The following is a 24,068-nucleotide window of genomic DNA, read 5'->3' on the forward strand; positions in this document are numbered from 1 at the left end:
TTTGCAAGAAACAAACATTTGCTGAGCAGACTGGAAGGCAACACGGTACCAGGTGCAGGGAACCTGGCCCAGGCTGAGATGCTGCTACGTGGGCCTGAGCTAGGAATCCAGAGATCAGGCTGAGATGGGAATCCCTGTTTTCAAGGACTCTTGGGGTTAGCAAGGAACTTATAAAGATGACCTGGTCCAGCTCCTCCTCCATGTGATATTTACATTCTCTGGGCAGCATCCTCACCACATGATTCACGAGTCTGTCCTCGGACTATGCCAAGAGTTAAACCATTTTTCCTGATGCTAAGCTGACAGCTAACTCCTTGCATCTACTCAGGAAAAAAGCAGACCCCTTGTGACAGTGATAACCCTTCAGCCATCTGGAGCCACTCCCCTGGGGCTGCTGATGGGGCAGACATCATTGACACCCTCACGGCTGTGCTCCTCACAGAGTTCTTAAAGCAGGGCATCTAGGTGGAACCCAGACCCCGAATGTGTTGTAACTATGGGCTCCTAAATTATACTTCAGAAATCACTGTACATGCAGGCCTGTCCACTTTTAGGTCATTACATTTATCCTGATACCTGCTCTTTGAAAGCAAGTAAGGATGGCAAGGAAAGAGTTCTCCCTAGGTTCTACTCAACCACCTGTTGGAGACATTCTCTGGACCAGAGTCCCCACTGCACAGGTAAGTAAAACAGGTCCTGAGAAGGGGCTTTGCCAACAAAGGTCCATCTAGTCAAAACTATGGTTTTTCCAGTAGTCGTGTATGGATGTGAGAGTTGGACTATAAAGAAAGCTGAGCGCCAAAGAGGTGATGCTTTTGGACTGTGGTGTTGGGGAAGACTCTTGAGAGTCCCTTGGACTGCAAGGAGATCCAACCAGTCCATCCTAAAGGAGATCAGTCCTGGGTGTTCATTGGAAGGACTGATGATAAAGCTGAAACTCCAATACTTTGGCTACCTGATGCAAAGAACTGACTCATTGGAAAAGACCCTGATGCTGGGAAAGATTGAAGGCAGGAGGAGAAGGGGATGACAGAGGATGAGATGGTTGGATGGCATCACTGACTCGATGGACATGAGTTTGAGCAAGCTCTGGGAGTTGGTGAAGGATAGGGAGACCTGTTGTGCTGCAGTCCATGGGGTTGCAAAGAGTCAGACATGACTGAGCAACTGAATTGAACAGAAGGGGCTGACTTGCCCTTGACCACCCAGGAAAAGAACAGCAAAGCCAGGGCAAAAGAACCAACCTCCTATTCCCAACTGCCAAGCCTTCCCACAGGAGAGTCACTGAACCCCGGACACCCACACCCTGGTCTCCATGTCCTAAGATTAGGGGCTGTTGGCCCCTCTTAGCACCCCGAGGCCATTCTCCATGTGTGCTTGAGTCAGGCCTGACACAACAGTCCACCCCAAGACACTGTCTGAATCCCACAAGGAGGCATGGGGCTCCTCTCAAATGGGGGAGGCAGTCCTGTGATCAGGCAGGGCCTGGGGATGAAAAAAAAAAGCATTCTGGTATCTGTCTAGAGTCTGCAGGGCAGGGACCTGATGAGCACCTACAGTGAAAACCCTTGGGACTAGACGGCCTTACAGAAACACACCAAGAGGAAGTCACAAGGAATCAGCCAACCCTCCCAGATTTTTTCATCCACTCAGGCCGGGGATTGAAGGGGAGTGGCCCGCCATATGGCCCCTGCTCTCCCAACAAGGCAAGGAGGAAGCCGTCTCCCACAGATACCAGGGCACTGCAGGCAGGGGAGGGGCGAGGTGGGAGGGGGCTCTGGGGTCATCTGAGGGGGTGCGGGGCTGACTCACCAGGCTGTGCATGATGCGCACACCGTCGGGGTTCACCGTGAGCGCCTCCTTGTACAGCTGCTTGGCCTCCACCAACCTGCCCTTCATCTCGGCCAGCCGGCCCCGCATGTAGAGCACGGAATGTGAGGTGGGAAAGAGGCCTGCCGCCTCCTGGATGCAGAAGCCCGCTTCCTTGAGGTGCTGCTGCTCCATGAACAGCTCAGCTGTGAAACCAGAAGGGCAGGTGAGGCGGCGGGAGAAGTCAGAGACGGTGGCCCCCTCCCACATCTGACCGTCAGCCCCCGGAGTTCAGCAGCCGGTCCTGGGTGATGGAACCAGCCCCCCGAGACGCAGCACAGGATGGGCTCACTCTGGGGCACGGCCGTGGCGCCAGCCAATGGTTTCTGAGTGCTCACCCTGTGTCAGGATCATGCCACGTGCTGCACGCAGAACAACTCTGCCAACACTCACAAAACCCTACAGGACCATCACTTCTTTTACCCACTTTGGGGAGGAGGAAAACGGGCACAGAGAGGCTAAGGAACTCTCCTAAGGCCGCAGGGAGACAGAGTGATGGAGCCAAGGTTCACACTGGGCTGTCTGACTTCAGAGCCTGGCAGTGGGGGCATGAGTGGGGTCCCCTGCAGCTAAGTATTTGCTCGGGTCCTGTTCATCACTTGTTCATCTGTTCACCATGTGTTTGGGGACAGGGTGGGGGGCAGATGAGGTGGCTCCCCAGGGAGGCCAACTGACTGAAGAGCTAACTCTACCTGCATCATCAGGACGAGGAGAGCCACGTGATGCTGCCAGAGATGGGACAGGAAGGAAGTCCCGAGGGCGCCTGCGAAGGGGCAGGGCTGGGGCTCACACCGAGAAGCTAGAAAGCCACCAGTATACACTGAGAGCTGACTGTGGAGCCTGGGCCAGGCAAACGTCTTCTCTTATTTCATCCTCATAGGTCTGGGAGGGAGGCAGGCTCTCTCCCGTGTCCCAGGCTGACAGAGGGAGGACCTCACCCCAGCCCCTTGGTAGAAGGTGCAGCTCCCGACCTCCCTCCAGACTCAGGACTTTCCATCACACAGCAGAGAACGTCTTTTTCAACCAACTGGCAGGGAAGATCTCCCCACAACCAGTGTGCCTTCTGGCCCCACATCAGTAGAAAACGGGGCAGTTTCTCCAATCCTGGCCCAGCCCACACAAACACACATTTCAAACCCACACTGTGCAGGTACACACCCACCGCAGGTGCTGTCAGAAACACATGCTCTGGAGTTGCTTGCAGCCCACTCAGCCCGCCTCCCATGGCAGCCTGGGCTCAGGTGCCCCCCTTGGGGGCTGGCGCCCCACACCAAAGGGAGGGAGCACAGAAGGGCAAGCAGAGCCTGGCTCATGACTCTGCCAAGAGCCATTCCCAGCAACGGCTGAGAGCTGAGGTCACACTGGTTTAGATCAGGTCTGGGGGGGTGCTACCAGAAAGAGGTGGAAAACCCAGGCCTAGGCAGCCCTCCTTTTTCTAACAAGAAGCAGGAGGAGGCCTAATAACGGCCTTGACTGTGCACACAGCACCGGGGGCACCCAGCTGAATGCAGTAAGATCCGCTGGGTAATCAAAGCAGCCTGAACACTGCAGAAGGCTTTCTGAGCTGGGTGCTCTTTTCCTTTCCTGGAGATGAGAGTGTGGGAGAATCAGAGAATTAACTCAGAGGAGCCAGGCTCGCATGATAAGGTGGGAGAGAACAGCACCGGCTCTTGTCCTCAGAGATGGCCTGAACCGGAGCCACCGCCTGGGCTAGCCACTGGCTGCCTTCATACCTGCGTCCAGCATCCAGCTGCTGAGGACCGACCATGTGCCTGGCCCTCCCACGAGAAGGAGAAAGAGAGGAGGTGGGGGAAGGGGAGCAGCGGAGCCACCAAACCACTGGAGTGACCAGGGCCGTGGAGTGACAAGTGCCAGGGCTGAGTGTTCGGGGCACTCAGATGGGGTCAGGCCAGCTGGGCTGGTTTGATCAGGGGAGTCTTCCTGGGGGAGGTGGCATCTGAGCTGGGGCCTGAAGGCACAGGGGCACTTGGCCTGGCAGAGAGGAGAAGGGAGGCTGTGCTGGGCTGGGTCTGGAGGGCTGGGCAGGTCTTTCCAGGGCCACAGGGGAAAAGGGAGGGAGGAAGCGTGAGTGGTGGGGGTGGGGAGGCCTGTCCCGCACCAGCCCCTGGGCTGCTTCGTCCACCACCAGGAGCTGAGCTCAGAGGCGAGCTGGGCTCTCTCCTCCCCTGGACCTTGTCCCAGCAGGCCCTCCTCGGGCCTGGCCCACCTGCCCACCTGGTCCTGGCCTGGCTCATTAAGCTGTTTACAACTTGCTGCCCTGACTCCTGAGCCTCGTCTCTGGAGGCTGGCCCCCCGGCCCTCCCGAGGGATCTCCTCACAGTGCCTGTACATCAACACATTTCAATTACGATGACCCCCAGCCCCCTCCTTCCTCGGGGCCCTGGGCTTTATCCCAGCCACACAACAGAGGACAAGCCCTGAAAAATAGGTAGGGCTGCTCTGCTCTGATGGACTTCATCACCAGCCAGGCAGGAAACCACGTAACACAGAACAGAGCCAGAGGTGAGGGCTCTTGGCCACCTTACAGACGGCCCCCGGCGGGCCCACTGCCAGGGTGGGTTCCCGGACCTGCACACAGACCCACAGGTCGGAGGGCTGCAAATGTACCCCTTTTTTCTAGCCTCAGCCTCCCCGGGCAGTTGTTTTACCAAACATGGTGCTCCCCAGACAGCCAGCCTCAGGCTGCAGCAGGAGCCCTATGGCACAGTGCCCGCCCACTGCCCAATCCTCTACCTCCCAGCCCTGGTGACCAGGGCCCCAAGGTATTCATACCCAGCCCAGTCTCCCCTGGCCAGGGCTGGATAAGCACCTGCCATCATTGGATTTTCCATGGATTCTCATAGTCGAGGTCATCCCTCCAGCAAATGGGCCTCGAAGCCCCCTCAGAGTCAGAGGCTCCTCTCTGATCCCCTTGGTCCTTCCTCTGTCCCCCTCCCTCTCCTGGTCTCCACTTCTCTCGGCTTCCTCTCTTCACACCCCAGCCCTGACCTCCTCTCCTGTCTGTGTGTTTCAACTTTTCTTCTTCTTCCCTCCATCTCTCTCCACCCGCCCCCCCACCTCTGTGCTTTTCTCTCAGCAGGCTCCAAATGGAAAACATCTGTTCCCTGGAGCTTTGCAACAGTCCCTTTTATTATTTTTTTCTGAGGCATCCTGATCTAACCCTGCACCCAGAGCTGGCTCCAGTTCTCTGGGTAGTTCCTGCCAGTTCCGAGCCCTCTCTGCTGGGAGGAGGGCTTTTCTCGGCTGGTCCCGAGGAGCAGGGTGAAAGAGGGCCCAGGGCCAGGCCTGGGGCCTTGGAGGTACCTCCCCAGGTGAGATGGCTTCCTAGAGCCCCCCCCCCCCCTTTAAACCCGAGAAAGGAAGTGGGGCTACCTGGGCTAAAAGGGCAGAGGCCTTCCAGGGCAGGAGATAACGTTAGACCCTAAAAAGAATCCACCTTGAGCTCCAGTGGTGGGGGGAGGTGTCTCCAAAAGTTATCCCTTAAAGGAAATAAGCAATTCCCTATATGGGTGCCCAGAATAAAGGAGAAGGAAGGGTCGGGGAGGGCAGGGGAGGAGTGAGAGAGAAGACCAGCTGAAGGGAGGATGGCCATGAGAGTAACAGAGAATCCAAAGGTCTGAAGGGATGTTTCGGGGTTAGCCTGGGACCCAGGGGTGTGTGACGCATTGACTCAGGCCACATGGCGTCAAGGCCCTGTGGGCCTGGGCGCCCGACTTCCTGTCCTGGGAGCTCTCCTCACGAACTCAGGAGGAGGGGTTGACTGACAAGAGAGGAGGGAAGAAGGACAAAGAGGAGCACAGGAAGAGAGGACGTGGGAAGGGGGCATATAAGGCCAGAGGGAGAAGGGCAGGGAGCTGGGAGAGAAGGGAGAGTGGAGGGAGATAAGGGAAGAAATAAGGAGGAAACAGGGAAACATCAGAGTCAGGGGAGCCTGTTGGACCAAGGGTCAGATGCAGCTTCTGTCTCATCTATAAACACTGCCCTACTGCCCCACCCCAGGTCCCCAGTCTGCCTGGCCAACAGCAGGGGCAGCATCCACTTCCGAGGCCATCTAAAGAGCCAGGGCACCGGCGCCAAGATGGTGTGGATCTGCCGTCTGGAAGCTGAGACTCAGGCCAATGTTCCCCCGACGCAGGGAATGCCCACAGCTGCCTGTGAGCCCTGGGACCCTCAGGGAAAGGGGACTCTTCCTGCACCCACACCCCTCTCTAGCTCTTAGCTCCCAGAGACACGAGCTGCAGTGAGAGGAAGGTGGGTCTTCCCGCCCTTCTGGAAGGCACCTCCCGACACTCAGGATCCTGGAGCATCTATAGGGCTGGGTGATTCTCCCCTTTTCACACAAATCCACTGCCAAAGAGGAGACATTTTTGAAACTCATTGAAAGAAGCAACATTTTTGAAACTCATCTCTCAGGCAGAAACCTTCCGTGAAGCTTCTCACTTCAGACTGGAATGGGAAGGAGTCTTGAAGAGGGTGGGGAGTGGGGAGCGGTGGGGCAGGAGGACAGTTGGGAGACGAGGGATACATTTCCCAACCTAAGTGCAGGTTAATGATGGAACTTACTGCCAAGACAGACTGGGATGCAATTAATCTTGAAACAAACTGGAGGATTAGCTCATTCTAAAATGATAAAGGGGGGTAGTTTTCTCTTCCTGGAAATCTGGTGCAGCTGGAGGAATCATTAGGCTGGGTGGGTGGGGGTGGTCATGGGCGTTGCTGATGACGATACTTGTAGCTTGGGTCAGGTGGGGCTGAGGAGGCTTAGGGTGATCTGCTCCTGGCAGTCCTTCATTCAAGGGGTGCTCAGCACATGCCTGCTGGTGGTGATGATGGCCAAGGGAGGGGAGGGGGCTCACGCAGTGAGGATTCTCCAGAATCCTCCCAAACTCAGAATGAAAGACCTAGGATACCTTCTTGCTTCCCTTTTTGCCTGTGGCAGCTACCTACCAGTCTATCCTCCTTTCTTCTATAATGAGAGATCCTGATTTTTAATGGGGCAAATGTATACCCAGAATAATGGCACCTCCCAGAGTCCTTTGCAGGTGGATATAGTCATGTGACTAAGTTCTGGCCAATGGATCCTGAGGGGAAGTGATGTATGCAAATTCTAGGACATGTCCTTCTAGGGACAGGGTGTCCCCTTCTCCCACCCTTCCTAGTTATGCCTTGGCATGTGAATGTGGTGGAGAGCCACCTTGGGTCACCAAGACAAGAGTGACACCACAGGAAGAGCAAAGCCAACAAAACGGAAGGAATCTGGGTCCCTGGACCAGGAGAGCAGAGCAGTCATCCTAGTCAAGGCTGCCATCTCTGAACTGTTACAGAAGGAAAGAGAAGTGTCTACCTTATAGAAGCCACTGCCATTCTGCATGGTCACATACCCCAAGCTTGTCTCCTAACGCCACACCGCCCAACCCTCACCTTGCACCACAGTTCAAGCATTCAGATTTTGTTCTCAGAGTTCTCCATGGGCCAAACATCTAGGATAATGTCCAGAGAAGAAAGGCTAATAGGCAAATTATTGAAGGATGTTGCTTATACCAAAATTCCCAAGTCTAATCACAGGCTTCAGGAAGCCCTTTAGGCTTACTTGGAGCTACCAGAACATACTACCCCCCTAGCAGAAAGCAGCATTTCTCACAGATGCAAGCAGCCTTGTAAAATGCAGATACGGTTGTTACCTGCTAAGATGAGTCAACAAGACAGACCATTAACACAAAAGGCCTTGGGAGTGCCAAAGCAGGTAGCATGCACCTCCCAAATCCGACCACTCATCAGTACACTGCCAATATATTCCTTGAAGTTGGTGAAACCCCGGGGGAGGGTGCAGCTTTCTACCCCAGGCCCCTGTGGGGGTGGGGCCCCAGTATGCCCACCAGGAGCTGTTAGAGCTCCACGTCTGAGAAGATGACAGGGCATCTTTGCCTCAGAGGAAGCCTAGCTCGTTATCCCTCTGGACTTTTCAAATTTCTTCTTCCTACTTCAGGTGCAACAAGCGACACTGGAACACAGCCCCCGCATCCCTAGCATCCCAAGGGAGCCCGATATGCTAACTGGGACAATATCTGCATTATTAACATGCTTCCCGGTCTAGTCTTTTTATGAATCCTTGTCCAATTTTTTCCCCCAGATTTAGATCCTCTGGAGGGGACAGTGGGGGCGTCCTGCATACTAATGTGTCCATATGTGGAAGCTACCAGTGGGGAACTGTAGATCCTCAATCAACAAGCACATTCTAACTCTGACTTGCAGAATCTGCAGGTCCCAGGAAGGGAGTATCTCCTTTGTCTCTTCTCTCTCTTTCCAGGGGTTATAGACACTGCCCAGGGGCAGGGCAGGTGGGAGGCTGGGGGGGAGGGGCGACAGGAGGGTAATGAGTACCAGGTGAGGAGCTTCATGCGTGGGTCAAGGGGTCATGTTGGCCTGGTGCATTTTTAGGGTTCCACTCACCCTAGCACCTTCCTTTTACTTTGGCTGCTGCTGCTACCATTTTATCTCATTCAGGCACATCCCCTGTCTTGGTTCTCTCTTGTTTCATTCTAATCCCCCTCTCACACCCACTCCAGTATTCTTGCCTGGAGAATCCTATGGACAGAGGAGCCTGACGGGTTACAGTCCATAGGGTCGCAAATTAAACTTTGCCGAGCACCTACTATGGATGTGCTAACTGCTCGACACACACTAGCTCTCATTTCAGATCAGAACAGTAAATGAGCTGTGGGACTCTGAACCTCCTGCCTCCCCAACACTAACAGACCGTCCAACTCCAGGGTGGCAATGGTGCCTACTAGCTATCAAGAGAGATCATTACCTGGATGGCGATCCTTGAGTTCCTAGCCCTCTGCTTTCAATGAACTCGACCCCCAGCTTTCTTGGGGCCAGCACACCTCACTTCTGCTCTAGCTCTCCCAAGAGTTCTCGGGGGTTTGAGTCCTAACTGGTTCTCTTCAAGACACAGCTTTCCCACCTGGGCTGCCAGGGCAGACCCGCAGGAGCCAGAGGGAGCCTGGGTGGCCTGTAGGTAGGGGGTGGGAGCACTCACCAGCCTGGAGCCAGATCTGTTCCAGCGTGGTCCACAGCTGCATGGGGCCCTGCTTCAGGACCGAGCTGGGCACGGTCAGCTCCGACATGGCCTCCTCCAGCCGGGAGGCAGCAATGGATGATGCCCGCCGAGAGCCTGTAGAGCAAGATGGGAAAGGCTGAGCTGCAGGCCTGGTGACAGTGGCTGCATAGCCCTGCAGGAGCAGCAGGGCACGCCGGGTCACAGCAGGGTGGCCGGGCGCTGCAGCCGCGAAACAGTGCACAGACCCACTAGGAGGGGCCCATCTAATACCCTCACCCACGCCAAGAGAGGGGTGGGTTTCTGAGGGGCAGTGAGGCAGTAAGCCCACTTCAATCCCTAAGGAAGAACACCGTGAACGTTGGCAATGGTGGGCATTCTACCAACTGCCCAGGATACTGAAGACAGAAATGGTCTCAGTGTCCACCAGTGGGGACTGATTAAAAATAAGTGAGACTATAATCATACTGGACAATGCAGTCATTAAAATAACAATGCATAACAATGGGTACTGATGCAGAAAGATGGTAATATTATGCCGTTTGGTAAAAAAGAAGCAGACTGCAAAAGAGTAGGATCACAGTTTTATAAGAAACAAAATACAGGAATGTTTCCGAAAGTCTGAAAGGCCACCTATTAAGGTTTGAGTGGTGAAATGATGGATGACTTTTCCTTTCTCCCTTTTATATTTTTACTTTCTGTTTTCACAAGTGCCTATTATTTCTTTATAGAAAAGTAACTTAGAGGAGGGCACGGCAAACCACTCCACTATTCTTGCCTGGAGAATCCCATGGACAGAGGAGCTTGATGGAATACAGTCCATAGGGTCACAGAGTCGGACACAACTGAAGCGACTTAGCACGCACACATGGTGGAATGATGGGTGAATTTTCCTTTCTCCCTTTTATATTTTCACTTTCTTTCACAGTGCCTATTATTTCTTTATAGAAAAGTCCCATTGGAGGTTGGGCTGTGAAGGATTCTTGGGTAGCAGCTTGGGCCAGACCGTGTGACCTCTGGAGAACTTCTCCCCATGGCAGTCCTGAGTAACATGGGTCCCTGTTCAGGATATACAAGCTGTTGACATTTATGTTTATGTGCAGGTGAAATGCAAGCACTTTTTTTCCCCTCTCTCTCTCAGAGGCAGTAAAGGCTCCAATAAACTCAGAGACCTTGGGGCAAACCACAGATGACTTCAGTTTATAAGGCGAGTGTTCATAGAGTCCTAATAACTTTGCCCAGAGTTTTTCCCGGCACCGTTGCCTCCTTGGAGTCAGCAGCTCTACGTCCAGCCCGTCGCTCCTCAGCTCAAATCAGGTGCTGGGTGTGGCTTCAGGAATCAGCTTCATCTCTTGACAACAAAGGCGCAAGTTGGTTCACAGCCACAGAAGTGGAAAAGATGAGCAATGACACCAAATACAACTCCCTCACACTTTCATTCCCGTGACTAACTTTGCTTGTGTTTTGGAGGAAGGTATTCACTTTAATCAGGTCCTGGGTTAAAACATGTAAGCTTGCAGATCCTAAACTGGTTTGAATTTCACAAGTCATGGATGTCAGGATGAATTTTTCCAGGAAACTACGGTCTGATTTAGGCTGAAATAGAAGCTCAGCCCTTCCTTTCTACTTGACTTGATCTGTTGAGGACATTATCGCGGCAGACCTTGGCCTTGAGCTTTTTTTTTAAAAAAAATTCATTTATTTGGCTGTGTAGAATCTTTGTCATGGGAACTCTTAGTTGCGGCATGTGGGATCTAGTTTCCTGACCAGGGATTGAACCCAGGCCCCCTGCATCAGGAGCGTGGAGCTTAGCCACTGGACCATCAGGAAGTCCCCTTGGCCCTGAGCTTCAGCCTAAGGGGAGATGGTCTCTGTGCTCCACAGTTATCTCTCCACCCCAGTCTTCCCTACTCCCACACAGACGATGGGGTCCCTCTCTTGCCTATGCCATCTGCCTACTTCCTGCCCCAGGCCCAGCAGCTATCCTGCCTCTCTGGGCCCTAAAGAGGCCCGAGGGCAGTTCCTTAGCACAGGACCTTGGGGAGCAGCCAGCCAGAGGCAGGATGGATTCCACCAGGCCGGGCAGATGCTCACGCTGGGAAAGGGAGCCGCGGGCTCATGTGGACAGCTGCCCACGGGGTACATTCTTACCAGAGTCTGCATCATGGGCATCGGGCAGAGTCAAGTGCATGCCACTCTGTTTCTTCAGCGTGAGGCCCTCGCCGAGGCTGCCATCCTTTTCCAGGCCCCTGGAAGGCAAGGGAGGGCCAGGCCCCAGTGAGGTGGAGGGCTGGCAGGGAGAATGAGGGGAGCCTTAAGCCAGGTAGGCTCTGGGGCTGAGTTCAGACCTGAGAACAGAGCTAAAGACCACTGGGAAGGATGGAGAAGAGCAGCAGGCCAGATCACAGCTCAGGCTCAGCATTCTAGAATCTGGTTCATCCCAGAGCTGAACTGACATGATAGTTCTCCTTATTGCCTCCTGCCCACTCCCTCCTTACTCCTGATCGCCTCCTGCCCGCTCCCTTCCTCGTCCACCCCACAGGTTGTGCGCCTGCAAGGCCGTCAGTCTCCTCACTAGTCCCTACCGTGACCACATTTTGTTTCCAGAGCTACATGCTTACTCATGCTGCTGCCACCAAGGATGTTCCTGCTGTTCTCGAGATCCACCCACCCCCCCCACCCCCTTTAGAAGCCAGTCCAGGGTCCCCGCCTCCCTCTAGAGGCTTCGAGCAGCTCATCTGCCCTCTGGCTACTTTCCCTCCCTGCTCTCTGTCACGGGTGGATCCCAGTGCATGCACATGCGCACGCACACGCATGCACACACACACACACACGCTGAGGACCAGAAACCCTCCCGTCCATCTAATCCCTCTTCTACCTTTTGTGTCCTCTCGGTGTCCAGCAGAGAGCCAGGTACAGAGCAGGCGCTGTGAACTGGCTTCCATGGAAAGCCTGTTCTTTTGTGGACCAGCCCGCCCTGCAGGCACAGAAGGCCCAAGCCGCTCCCTGCCTCAGGGTCCCTTACCCTGGACTGCCAGAGTGGCCCTGGAGGAGCCGGAGGGGGCCCTTCGGTGACAGATAAGCAGTCTGGCCATCTTATCACAGCTCCCCCAATTCCCCAGGTCCCTGCGGCTCCCACACGGCTAGGGAGGCTCCTCTTTTTTAAAGAGTGGGGTGTGGGGGAGCCGCCAGCTCGGAAAGGTTACGCCCATCTTCGGGCGCACACAGCCCCTGAGAGCACCCTGCGACAGCACCCTGCCAAGGGTGCTGTGGCCTTAACCTGCTGACTGCGGAGTCTCAGAGGACTGAGGCCAAAAGGGCAGGAGAGGAGGAAGTGGGCCCAGAGGCCTCCTCCCTTCAGAGTGGACCCACAAAGAACAGCAGGGCATCCTTCCGTCTTAATGCCGGTTCACACGGAGCTCGGGCCTCTGGGTGCACAGCCATCTTTGTGGGCATTAGAGGAAACCATCCACAGAAACACAGTGGGAAAGGCCTGGCTCCCACCCTTCATGCCCACCTCTCATTCTCGGGAGGCACACGCGTGTGAAAGAGCCAGAGACCCTGGGGGAAAGCTGGGGGCTGCCCCTCCTTAGCTGTGTGACCCTTGGCAAAGCTACTTAACCTTTCTAGATCTTACTTCTCTTTTCTTGAAATGTTATTGTGTGCAGTTAACGAGCATGAGAATGTCAACATCACAAGGCTGTTGTGAGGATGAAATGAGGATGTGGACTGGGGCCCCTCCCATGCCGGCCTAGAGTAAATGCACAGACACAGCTGCTGCTCCCAAGGGGGCTCTTCTAGGGGCTTCAGAAACGGCTCAGCTCAGGGACCTCTTGCCACCTGGTCCTAGGCCCCTACCCTGAAGAACCTGACAGCCGGACAAGAAGAGACAGTCCACGCTAAGCATTTAACAAAGACCCGGATGCAGAGTGTTGCACTGGGGCCCCAGAGGCCAGGCACAGGGGGCTCCCCGAGGGGCCGCGTGGGCCGGTCCAGGCAGAGCAGAGCAGGGGAAGATGGCCAAGGCTCAGAGTGGGAGGCGGGGCTGGCAGGGCAGGGCGGCCCAGACCTTCAGGCTGTGGATTCTGGCCTTGATCCTGGACTCCCCAGCCCAGATGTGACAAGTTTTTGCTTGGTGGCTTCAGGTTCAGAAAGAACACTCCCTATCCTTGGGAAAGCCAGGAGGGGATTTGGATTTGACTCTCTGCTCCCAACAGTTTGCCTCCAACTAGCTGGCCAGGCTGAGCCCTGCTCTACCCTGAGTGGGTGGGGGTTGGGGGGGGTGTCCTCCAGAGGTGAGGGTGAAGATGGTGGCTTGAAAAGACCCCAAGGCAAACCTGACCGCCCCACCATCGAGAGCTCCTGACAGCTCTACGGCTCTGTTGCTCCTGGAGGGGAGCCACAGGCTAAGCCCTACACGTGGAGACAAGGCTGCAGCTCAGAGGGGCCCTGCCATGATCGCCTAGATGAGCAGGCAGCCAGCCATCCGGCTGAGAGGCGCGCTCTGCCAGCTCTGGGGCAGCTCTTCTCTGCAAGTGGAGCCAGGCCATGCACCTGCCTGCCTGTCACAGCTGGTGAGTGGCAGGGTGAGGGGCATCCAAAGGCGGGCCCCCCACACACCAGAGTCTGGCCCTCACTTCACAGCATCCAGCTGCCAGGTGGTTCCCCAGTTCCTTTCTGAAAAGTCCCTCACTCCAGGGCTGCCTGCTGGCAGCTTCCACCCACTGCCCTGCTCTGCCCTGGAATCTCCCAGGCCCAAAGCCTGCAAAGAGAGGGCTGACCCTACCCTGCCCAAGGATTTTTTATTCAATCAGATTATCTTCGGGTCTCCTCTGTAAATTCCAACTTTAGAGACATTGCTTTGGGGATTCTAAGAGGTTGCTAGGCTCCCAGAGTCCCAGTGAAAGTGCCCACCAGAGTGGGGTCCCCTGAGGTGGTGGGGAGATGACACAGCCAGACAAAGGGAGTGGAGCAGAAATGAAGCCCATTTCTGCTTTGGGCTGCACAAGTTGAGCCCAGGTGTCTTGGCAGGTGTCAGCAAAGACGTTCTGCAGATTCAGCCTGGACAAGAGTGCCCTGCTCTGGTCAAGGAGAATCTCAGAGCTGGGGGCTGGAGCAGGAGATGGGATGTGTGGAGATGGTAGGTGAGTGGGGGGCCCTTCAGGAACTCAGCTTCCTCCTCCTCCTCTCCCAGCTTACAGATGGAACCAGGAAAGAGGTGACAAGCTCCACAGGCTGGAGACTCAGGTTTAAGCCCAACCACTACCACTCACAGGAGAGTGGCTCTGATACGTTATATAAGGTCTCTGGGTCTCAGGTTAAGAACCCCGGGGGTGAGGATAAACTATGACAGTGGATAAGATAAAACCAGCTGATGGGGGAGGTGCTTAATAATAATTTCTCTTCCTTCTTACCCCCCTGAACTTTAGTTTCCTAAAGACCTTTTTTCCGTCCTTCACAGAGGATTGTCAAAAGATTAAAATTAGGGCAGGCCGTAAAAGGCCCCAGGAGCAGTAAGTCCCATGCCCTCAGACATCCTCACCACCCTCTCACCCACGAGGCATCATGGCCACTCAGCTGTGGACTGTTGCCCTGGCAACCACCACCTCCCAACTCCGTCTGGAGGGACCCGCCACTCACCCCAGCTGGGAGAAGCTGTACAGGGTCTGCCAGAGTCGCAGCATCTGTCTGCAGGTCACCAGGGCTTCCTCTGGGCCTTTCAGGACCTGTTCCAGCTTCACCTTGGTGAACATCAGGCTGTGGGAGGGAGAACAGCAGTGAGAACACCTGAGGGGCCCCCTTCCCCTGGCTTTCCTCCCTGGGTGGAACCCCAAGGGATTCTGCCCCACCAGAGCAGCCCCCATCAGCCCACCTCCCCAGCACTCAGGAGGCAGACTGCCCACAAGCACGGCGGCCGCAGCCGTATCCCTGGGTCACGTGCTCTCTCTCTGCCTCGTTTCCCCATCCTCTCTGCCGAAGCACAGAGCGCTCCTCTGCATTTGTCAGCATCCCTGTGGCTCTTGCTTATCCCGATCGTGTACCATCCCGCCCACCTCTCAAGCACTGTCTGCCGTGGTGGCGGTCTCCCCCCACACCCTCAGCTCTGCAGCATCCTCCTCACCAAACACATGGCTATCTTTTTACTTACATGCTCTCTAGGCCTTATATCAGAGACAGACCCAGAAGGAAACTGACTCAAGGAAAGAGGCTAAGAAAGGAACGGGTGAAAAGGTCACCAAAGGACAGGGTTCTGCTTTCCCTCCTCACCAGCATGTGACAGGTGCTTGAACGCAAACTGTATCCTGACCCTGAACACCCGAGGATGATCAGGTTTTCCTTTATCTTCACTGAATAGTCGAAAATTGCCAGTTCTCCTCATATATTCAATAGGATGAAAGTGACATGAAGTCTTATTCAGTCACTGTTTAGGAACAACAGAATCTCTTTCAACCCCCCCCAAACCTGAAGTCCTCTAGGGTAAGAACAGTGGGAACAGTGGGGATGTGGCCCTGAGAGAGGCAGGGAAGAGAGGGAAAGGGCTGGTCCCACCAGAAGGTAGGTCCATAGCAGGGGTGGACGGACAGCTGCCCCGCTCTGCCCAAGACAACAGTAGATACCATCAGAGCACTGGCTCAGCATGACCAGGGTGATGCCAAGTGCCTGCCCTTTAGTTGCTGGGGAGTCCAGGGTCCTGATGAGGGCCAAGGCAGTGGCTATTTACCAACATGTATGGAAATACTGCGGTCTTTTCCCCACGGGTACCGCCAGCCACACTGACGCACACCAGCTGCCTGGCAGCCTGTGGAGAACTTGGCTGAGCCACTGAGGCCCAAACAAGGCTGTGACTCCTGGTTCTCCTCGGGTGGTGAGCGGTGAGCCTCCTTCATTCAAGACACTGCTTCTGGGCAAATCCATGGTCTCAGTACCCTGGTGGGAGCTGCTGGGGACACTGTTCCTGCCATCCCCAGTCCCTTTTTCCAGATTCTTGAAAGGTCCAACACTCCACAAGTATTAGGAGCCTCTGTTTTAGGAACATGAAGACACAATTTCGGTCTTCCAGGTGACAATTAGTGCTAAAAATGACAAACTGCTCACAGAATCCAGGGCTGGGGTTTTGGATCAGACTCAGAATAAGGAAAAGCAAGGATGAAGGGGGTCTTGCTGGGACTGGTGTTTGATGAAAAGGAACGTGGGGTGAGATGTGGCTGAGAGTTGAGGGAAGGAGGAAAACTGTGGTGGGCTATGGTTAGAACAGGTGTTGGTGCAAGTGCAAGCTCTCCAGGGGGCAGGGACACCCAGAACAGCAGAATCCCCTAGGCAGGGTGACTGGGAGCTGGTTCCCTGGGCAGTCCTTTGGGCAGACCAGCCCTGCAGCATTCCCCTGCTCCCAGATCTCCCCAGACCCGCCTTCTCTGCAGCATGCCCCTCTCCACCAGGGCCTGGCCCCCTCCTGCTCGCTGGCTGTGTCCCTGAGGGCCGGCAGGGGTCCGTGGGACGGATCCAACCACACCATGTGCCCGGAACAGAAGTGGCCGAAAGCTGAGCTGGTGTTACAGTGACTTCTACCAACACAGGCTCTTCTCCTCATGGCTGCTCACATTCCATTAGCATGAGCGACCCAGAGTGGAATTTCTCAACCCAACCACATCCTTTCTTGGCTGGGGCAAGCACTCTGACAGCCCTCCTCAGGCTGGATCCCTCAGTCCCAGATCCCTGGAGGCCCAGGTTAACTCCCGAGATTTCCCTGGTCTCACCACCAGGACCATCTTCCTTGACAAGAAGCCCTGCGCCGACTGTGACCTCAATCAGAACGCCTCTGTGTGCCACCTTCCATCCCTGCCACTGCTCCCCGTGACCCTGGGCACCTGTGTGGTGCTCACGGGGTATTAGTGGCACCTGGACCACAGGACAGGCTTCCCGGCTCATCCATGCTTTCTTTCACGTCGTTGCCCCTGCTAGGGCTCCCCTTCCCCTGACACGTTGCCAGCTCCTAACCAGGTGCCACCCTCTGACCTTCTGTGTGTCCCCATGGGGGCCTCACCCCCAGGGGTTTTTACTATGTCGTGGGGACATGGGCATCCACACATAGTGGGCACCGCTGAAAGCTCTCCAACTGGTGACAGGGATCAGCAAACCACCCCACTCCTTGCTGCTCTTCTAGGACAACCAACTACTGGTCCTCCTGGAGCACAGGCTCTCTCTCCCTCCCATCTGCCAGAATGGGTGGCACAGATCTTCAAGCAATGGTACGAGGAGGCTGGCAGGGCCCTAGGGTGCTACTATGGATGGTGGGGCCACAGCCTCATCAGGACTCAATGCTTCCTGGGTAGAGCCCTGGGGAGGCTGCTGGCAGTGGGGCTGGGAAGAGAGGGGGAAGCCCTGGCTGCCCACTCCCTTCAACCAGCCCAGCCCCTGGCATACCTGTTTTATACACTGAATGAGTCTAACATGTCATCTTAAGAAACGCTTCTGAGACTTAAAAAACCACTATTTTAATCCAAAGTTCTAGTCTTCCTCCTAGAAGTGTGATCACCCCTGCCCTTCTCTGCTTAGGACAACCTTCAGTTAGCACTTAAACCACTCTCTCTCATTTATACATATGCATGTATGTGTGTGTGTGTGTGTGTGTGTGTGTGTGCATGCGCACACATAATGTTTTCTTTTTTTCCACATAGGCTTATGCTTTTAACAATGAAGAAACACTCACATCAAGCATTTACAAATTCAGATACTCTAGAGAACACTCGGCAGCCAGCCCTACATACAGATGGTAAAACTACCATCTATCTTGTCCTGGGTCTTGCTGTGTGTCCCCGCCTGGGTGATGATGAGTGCCTGCAGGGCAAGACTCTGCCGCCTTCCACGTCAGCATCCTCCTGGCTTCCCTGGTGCCTGGCACAGAGCTGAGCGCATGGTGTCCATTTAGCTTAATACTATGAGGATGTATGTGTGTTGTTACAACCCTCCAGTCACATTCTGGGTCTCATGGTCCACAGTAAATCAGAGCCAACTTCTGAACCGCTTCCCGCTGCTAACTCCCAGCTAGGAGGCAGGTGGGGAGTCTGCTCGCGGATGCCTCAGAACTGCAGCGAGGGCTGGACTCAACGCAGCCAACAGGCAGAGTGCCAGCCGATTCCATTTTAAGCTGTCCAGAAGCAAAATGTCCCAGGGCCTGGGGAGAAATGGGGAGCTTGGGATGTGACATGAAGGTATCTCGCTCCATGGGACAGGGGGTCTTCATCCCAGAGAAGGGTCCCCAGGCAGAACCAAAAGTACAAGAGAGGAGAGTCTCTGAGGCAGGAAGGCTGGGATACTGGAATCCAGCAGCCCTCCGATGCCCTGACATGAGCCATTCCGGGGGAACGGCCCCACTGCTGTCCTGACCCTGCCCTGTGACGTTGGCCCAGGAGTTCTCAAGAAACCCGAGCCAAAGTCCCAGCTTTGCACTGCCACCCAGCTGGCATGTCACAGGTTCCAAACCTGTGACATAGGAGTGAAGTCTCTTGTCCCGTCTGCCCCAGGGACTCCTGCAGAATGAACTGTGATGACCCAGAAGCAGCAGCTGAGAAACCCACAGCTGCACTAAGTCCTCAAGCATGGGCCTGCCCAAGGCTCTGGGAAGGGATTCCTTTATACTTGCAGGTCTGAAAGGCCTCGAAAATCAGCGTTCAGGCCAGGTGCCTTCGAAGGCTCTCAGAAAGCCCCAGACCTTCAGGGCTTGTTCAGCAAGGCAGGTGGGATGAAAGATGGGCATAAGAAAGGAAACGGAGGAGAGGGGATGGACAGAGCCACACCAATCCAGGCAGAGCGAAACCACCTCTGCTGTGACCCCCGCCCTCCTGCAAGCCCTTTCCTGTTTTTTAAGATGTAGAATAAACAGTGAGGTCTTTTAAGGCCGAATGCTTTCACCATGCCCGCCAGGGCGTCTGAAGGCAGATGTGAAAGTGAGTGTGCTCTCTGGGGAAGGCGAAGGAGCAAGGGGCAGTGTAGACGCCGTGCCCTTTGTCCCCACCGCAGGAGTGAAGCTGCTGGGGCTGCAGGAGAAGAGTTCCAGGTGCTTGTACTCTGCACAGACCAAAGGCTGCGGCATGAGTGCCCTGTTCCTAGCCAGGAGACCAGTGTAGCTGCGGCCCACCCTCTAAGCACTCACATCCTTCCTGACGGCCACCAGAGTTGTGGCAGTCCCTGCCGGCCCCCTTCCGAGTCACCTGCACAGGTCAGCACCAGGGGTCAAAGACAGATACTCATCGGACCTGAACAGAGCCAGTCCCTGTTGAACCACGACCAGTCTCAGCCCTGCAGAGTCAGTCTGTCCGTTTGCATCTGGGCCAGCCCTCCTCCGGTGGGGGAAGACAGAGACCAGTGAGGTCAGCATATCTGGTGTTACCACAGGTCACTGCCTTTGTAAGTCTTTCTGGTCGCTCTGGCCAGGGGCTGATGATGGAGGTTCCTAGGGGAAAGCATGGATGGGGCTAGCACCCGCCTCTCTTCCCAGGCCCTCTGCCTGGCCTGCACTTCTGGACCAGGATCAGCCTTCTAATTATTTGTCAAGAGGATTAAGACTTGGAGCTATTCCCCCCTGAGGCCAAGACAAATCATTTCTTTCCACTGCTATAAAGAGGAACTATCTTAGGGTGGCCCTCCTCAGAACTGGGTGAGCATGAGCCTTTCCAAAAACTTTTCTTAAAAACAAAACATTATTTTGTAAATGGGGGATATTTTTGTGACAATGGCTCTGGCTAAGCCAACAAGCACTGTCCTGGGGTCAGAGTTCATCCTGTCCATCCCCCTCACCCAGGGTCTCCAGTCATCTTCCTGTGTTCCCTTCCTGCTGCTCACCCCAGCACCCCACCCTCAGTGGCAGAGTGGATGCTGGCAGAACTGAGCTGGCTGCGGGGAAGGACATGGGCTGTGTGGGCGGCAAGCACAACAGGTCCACATTTTTACTTTCATGTTCCTTGAAAGAAGTTCCCTGTAAAATGTACTCAGCATGTGCAATAATAAAGACTTGGCCATGGTAACTGTTGTGTACCCGAAGAAGCCGCCTCTGGCCCCTGACTCACTGCCCAGCAAACAGGAGGACGTCGTGCTGAAGCGTGGCCTCTGGCCTCAGACAACGTGGGTCCACTGCCAGGCCCTGCTGCTCCCGAGCAGATGCCTTGGCCTCTCTAAGCTTGACCGGCTGTTGGTAAAGCAGGGGCGGTAACAGCGCCATCACGGAGGGCTGCTGGGAGGACTACAGGCAACAGAAATCAGCAAGGCAGCCGACCCTGCTGCATGGCTACTCCTCAAGAAAGGTCAGCCGTCATCCCGAGACCCCTCCATCATTACTGGTCTTTCCTACCAGGCTCTGGGCTCCAGCAGATACCACATCTTTCTCATCTTTATATGCCCAGTGCCTCACCTAACGTCACTCAACAAATCATCGTTGGATAACAGAAGGAAGTTGAGTCACAAGGACTCACTGAGGCCTGGAAGGCTGTAGGGTCCCCAGGACCAAGAACCGAGGCAGCCAAGTTGCAGAGCACCCTATGGAAACTCCCCTCTTCCCAGTCCCGCTGCCCACGTGAGTCTCCCCGGCCCTGGCCTCTGGCTCCTGGCCCTCAGGGGAGTCCTTTGTGATGGGGAAGGGTGGTGGCAGGTATGGTGAAGGCACGAAAGAGGGTATTATCTCTTTAAAGGACAGTAATTAGTAATTCCAGCTGATGGCCGTGCTGCGTTGTTTTAATGAAGAGTTCTATTTTTATAGAAAACACATAATTGAGTGGAAAAAGCAGGCTATTCTCTGAGTCACCACGGCCACGCCTCTGGAAAGTCTTAACTCCTCAGCCAGGAGGCCAGAGCCTGCGAACAGTGTGGGCTTTGGTGGGAAGTGGGTCTCTCCCCAGAAAACCGGGCCTGAGTCTGATGACCCAAGTTCAAATCCCAGCTTCCCTTCCTCTAGCCCTGTGACCCCCGAAACAGTCATTTCAGCTTCTCAGAGCTTCAGTTTCATATCTGTAAAATGGGACAGCAGTATCGCTACACCCTCAGGGCTATTAGGAGGAAGCAAGGCACACACAGGGCCTCGCCCTTCCTAAAAGGTCCATCCACATGGGCCCTTCCTCACTACTCACCCAGCCCGTTATGTACGACTGCTCACTTATGCCCTCTCTGCCTCTGTTTCTTCATCTGGAAAATCGGAGTTAACAACAGTTTCTACACCTCCCAGGTTGTAAGGAAACTGAGCGAATGCATGGGAAGCGCTCAGAGCAATGCCTGGCACACAGCCGAGCGCTGGGTGCCTGGGATTCAAGCACAGCAGGGCTGGTCAGCTAATCAGCTGGCTGGGTTTCTAGTCCCATCTTTGCCACTCATCAGCTGTCTGACCGGGAGAGACCAGCAAACTCTCCAGTTAGTTTCTTTACCTTTAGAGGAGGAGGATAAGCAGAGAAGGCAATGGCAACCCACTCCAGTGTTCTTGCCTGGAGAATCCCAGGGACGGGGAAGCCTGGTGGGCTGCCGTCTATGGGGTCGCACAGAATTGGACACGACTGAAGCGACTTAGCAGCAGCAGCAGGAGGAGGGTAAGACCGAAAACTAAACAAATCAAACCAAGACAATGACAAAACAGGGTGAGGGGATGTGAGAGCACTCTGAGGGCTGTAAGAAGCCAACGTCCCCACGTGTTCCCTGCCTCCCTCCCTTCCTTTCCTCCATCCTTCTGAAAGAACAAACAACTCGGACAGTCTGTCCATCAGGCGGTCTACGTATGTGCTGGATGCCCAGCTGTCGGTTCCCTCCAGGGAGGAAGAGGAGACAGAAGACAGGCCATCATCTGTCCGCCGTCCCCAAAGGTGCTTCCACATGCTCAGGGAAGCTCAAGCAACACATCCAAGGCAATCAGGAAAGGAAACAGCAGAGAATCAGATACTCAGGGAGTGGGTCAGCTCTGAGTGCAGGAGCTACAAGGCAAAGTGGAGCCCAAGGGGAGTCCCGGAGGGTGGGCAGAATTTGGAATCAAGGCGAAGGAAGGAGGGTCCCCCCTTGGGGCTGGGCCAGCAGGGACAGCACTGAAGGCCTGGAGGTGGGGCTCCAAGGCCCCACTCCTAGCCCTGGGTCGGGGCAGGGAGAAGGCGAGGAGCGGCCAGAGTGTTGGAGCCGGCCGCTCCCTCACCTCCACTGGGGCTGTAAATCATCTGGCTCTCACCCTGGCCAGGGCAATGCTGAAGGACACGGGTCTCAGAGTCCTCCAAATGCCCTGCCTCTGGGAGAGACTCCACCAGAGCAATTAACTGATTCAGCTCACACATTTGCTCTTCAGGACATTATTTTAAAGCTCTAACAGGAGACCTCCTGAAAGGGAGAAGGACACTTATGGCAACTTTTCTCAGTCCTAAAAACCATTTTTCCTTGGTTCTGGCCGGTTCACACTGATCCTCTTCCTCAGGGGTCCCCAACCTCCAAGATCTAATAACTGATGTTCTGAGGTGAAGCTAACATAATAATAAAGTGCACAATAAATGTAATGTGCTTGCATCATCCTGAAACCATCCCCCTACCCCACCACAACCTGTATAAAAATTGTCTTCCACGAAACTAGCCCCTGGTGCCAAAAAGGCTGGAGACAGCCACTCTACCTCTTAGTGAGTTCATTCAATATGATCTGACTTTGAAGTTTTCAAATCCTTTAAAATCAACAGCCCTGCAAGCGTTCACCTCCAGGAGTTAGCACCTCTGTTTCAAAAGTTCTGCCCCATCTGTGGAACAGCTGCCTACACCCATGGCACCTAAGGCCTAACCTGAGCTGGCTGATGGCTGACCCGGTGGGCCTTCAGGCCTGGCTTCCCTCAACTCCGGGGGACCAGTTCCAGTTACCTTCAGGTGACTCCCCAAAGACACATTCTTTTTTTTTTTTCCCCCACCCCTCTCCAAAGACACATTCTTGATCATGAAAGATATGAACACAAACCACAGAAGCCATTCCATAACCACTTTGGGGTGGAAGAACTTCCAGAAGGACCCTTAATTGGAACAAAAGTTGGCTCCCAGCCCAATGTAAGAAACTAAGAAGCAGACACCTCAGTCTATAATTGCTGCCCAGTGAGATGATCTGGAGATCTGAAGACCACCCATTGCAGAGGGCAGCCCCACTTCATGGGTATCAATGTACCTCCTGGGTCCTCTCCCACCTGCAGAGGCCGGGCCACTCCTGCTCGAAAACCAAGGGCCCAGCCACAGCACCTGCCTCCAGCAAATGTTGACAGCAGTGAGGCTCAGGAAACAAAGAGCTAAAAACCACTTTAAAACAAAATTCCTTCTGGAAAAATCTGCTTTTTCCTTCCTTCCTTCCTTCTTCCCCAAACAAAATAACCAAGGTCATTCTAGTTGGAGTGTGAGCAGAGGGCTGCAGGGAGACGGACGACTTGGTGACTGCAGCGTCACATGCAGTGAGGTCCTAGGAGGCTCCCCAGAGAAACCAGCGCAGGGAAATGCTGAATGTCAGACTGGCTGAGCTGAAGAGGAACTGACCTTTGGGGAAGAGCAACCTGGTGCCAGCGATTACGCCTGGCTTAACACTTCCCTCCACCACATGGCCTTGCAAGTTCACCCCAAGGCTGCTATCCTCATCGGGGCCTCTCCTGTGGCAGCCAAGAATGTTTAATGAACCTGGCGAAGTGATAAACTATGTTTGTGCTCATACCTTTGATTCCAGCCCCTCATTGGCGTGCTGGTATTTTAGGCATCCTTTTGATCCACTCCAAGTCCCTAATAAGAACCACCCAATAAACACAGTGGGTTTAAGTCAAAGACATTAACGGAAGCCCCAGGACTCTGATCCCTTCCGCTTGGTGGAATACACAACTAGAAGTTTATCACATGCAACCTGTAACAAAGGTGAGGCGGGCCAGGTAGAGATCAGAAGGGTGCCCTTGAGGCCTAGTTGGGATTCAGTCACAGTCTGGCCCCAGCTAACGCCTAGTTATCAGCTCAAACATTTTCCAAAACAGCCCAGGTTTCCTGGGGGAGATGCTGTGACTGGTTCCATTTGTTTACAAGTGGCAAGCTGAGCTCTGGCTTGTTGAGAGAGCCATATAGCTCCTGCTCTGGGGAAAGATCCCTAGGGCTCCAGACAACC

General features: G+C 54.7%; 1 protein-coding gene across 3 annotated transcripts in view; it reads right to left on the bottom strand.

Moving 5' to 3' along the window:
- Positions 1–24,068, bottom strand: part of TTC7A (tetratricopeptide repeat domain 7A) — a 119,107-nt gene that overhangs the window by 12,591 nt on the left and 82,448 nt on the right. For all 3 annotated transcript variants that reach the window (XM_061155467.1, XM_061155469.1, XM_061155468.1), the window contains 4 exons: positions 14,591–14,707; positions 11,102–11,199; positions 8,933–9,067; positions 1,813–2,015 (listed from right to left, as the gene is read on the bottom strand). In XM_061155467.1, coding sequence (XP_061011450.1) covers positions 1,813–2,015; positions 8,933–9,067; positions 11,102–11,199; positions 14,591–14,707 — 553 coding nt within the window. The remainder of the gene's footprint in view (positions 1–1,812; positions 2,016–8,932; positions 9,068–11,101; positions 11,200–14,590; positions 14,708–24,068) is intronic.

This window comes from Dama dama, chromosome 11, assembly GCF_033118175.1.
Source record: "Dama dama isolate Ldn47 chromosome 11, ASM3311817v1, whole genome shotgun sequence".
NCBI lineage: Eukaryota > Metazoa > Chordata > Mammalia > Artiodactyla > Cervidae > Dama > Dama dama.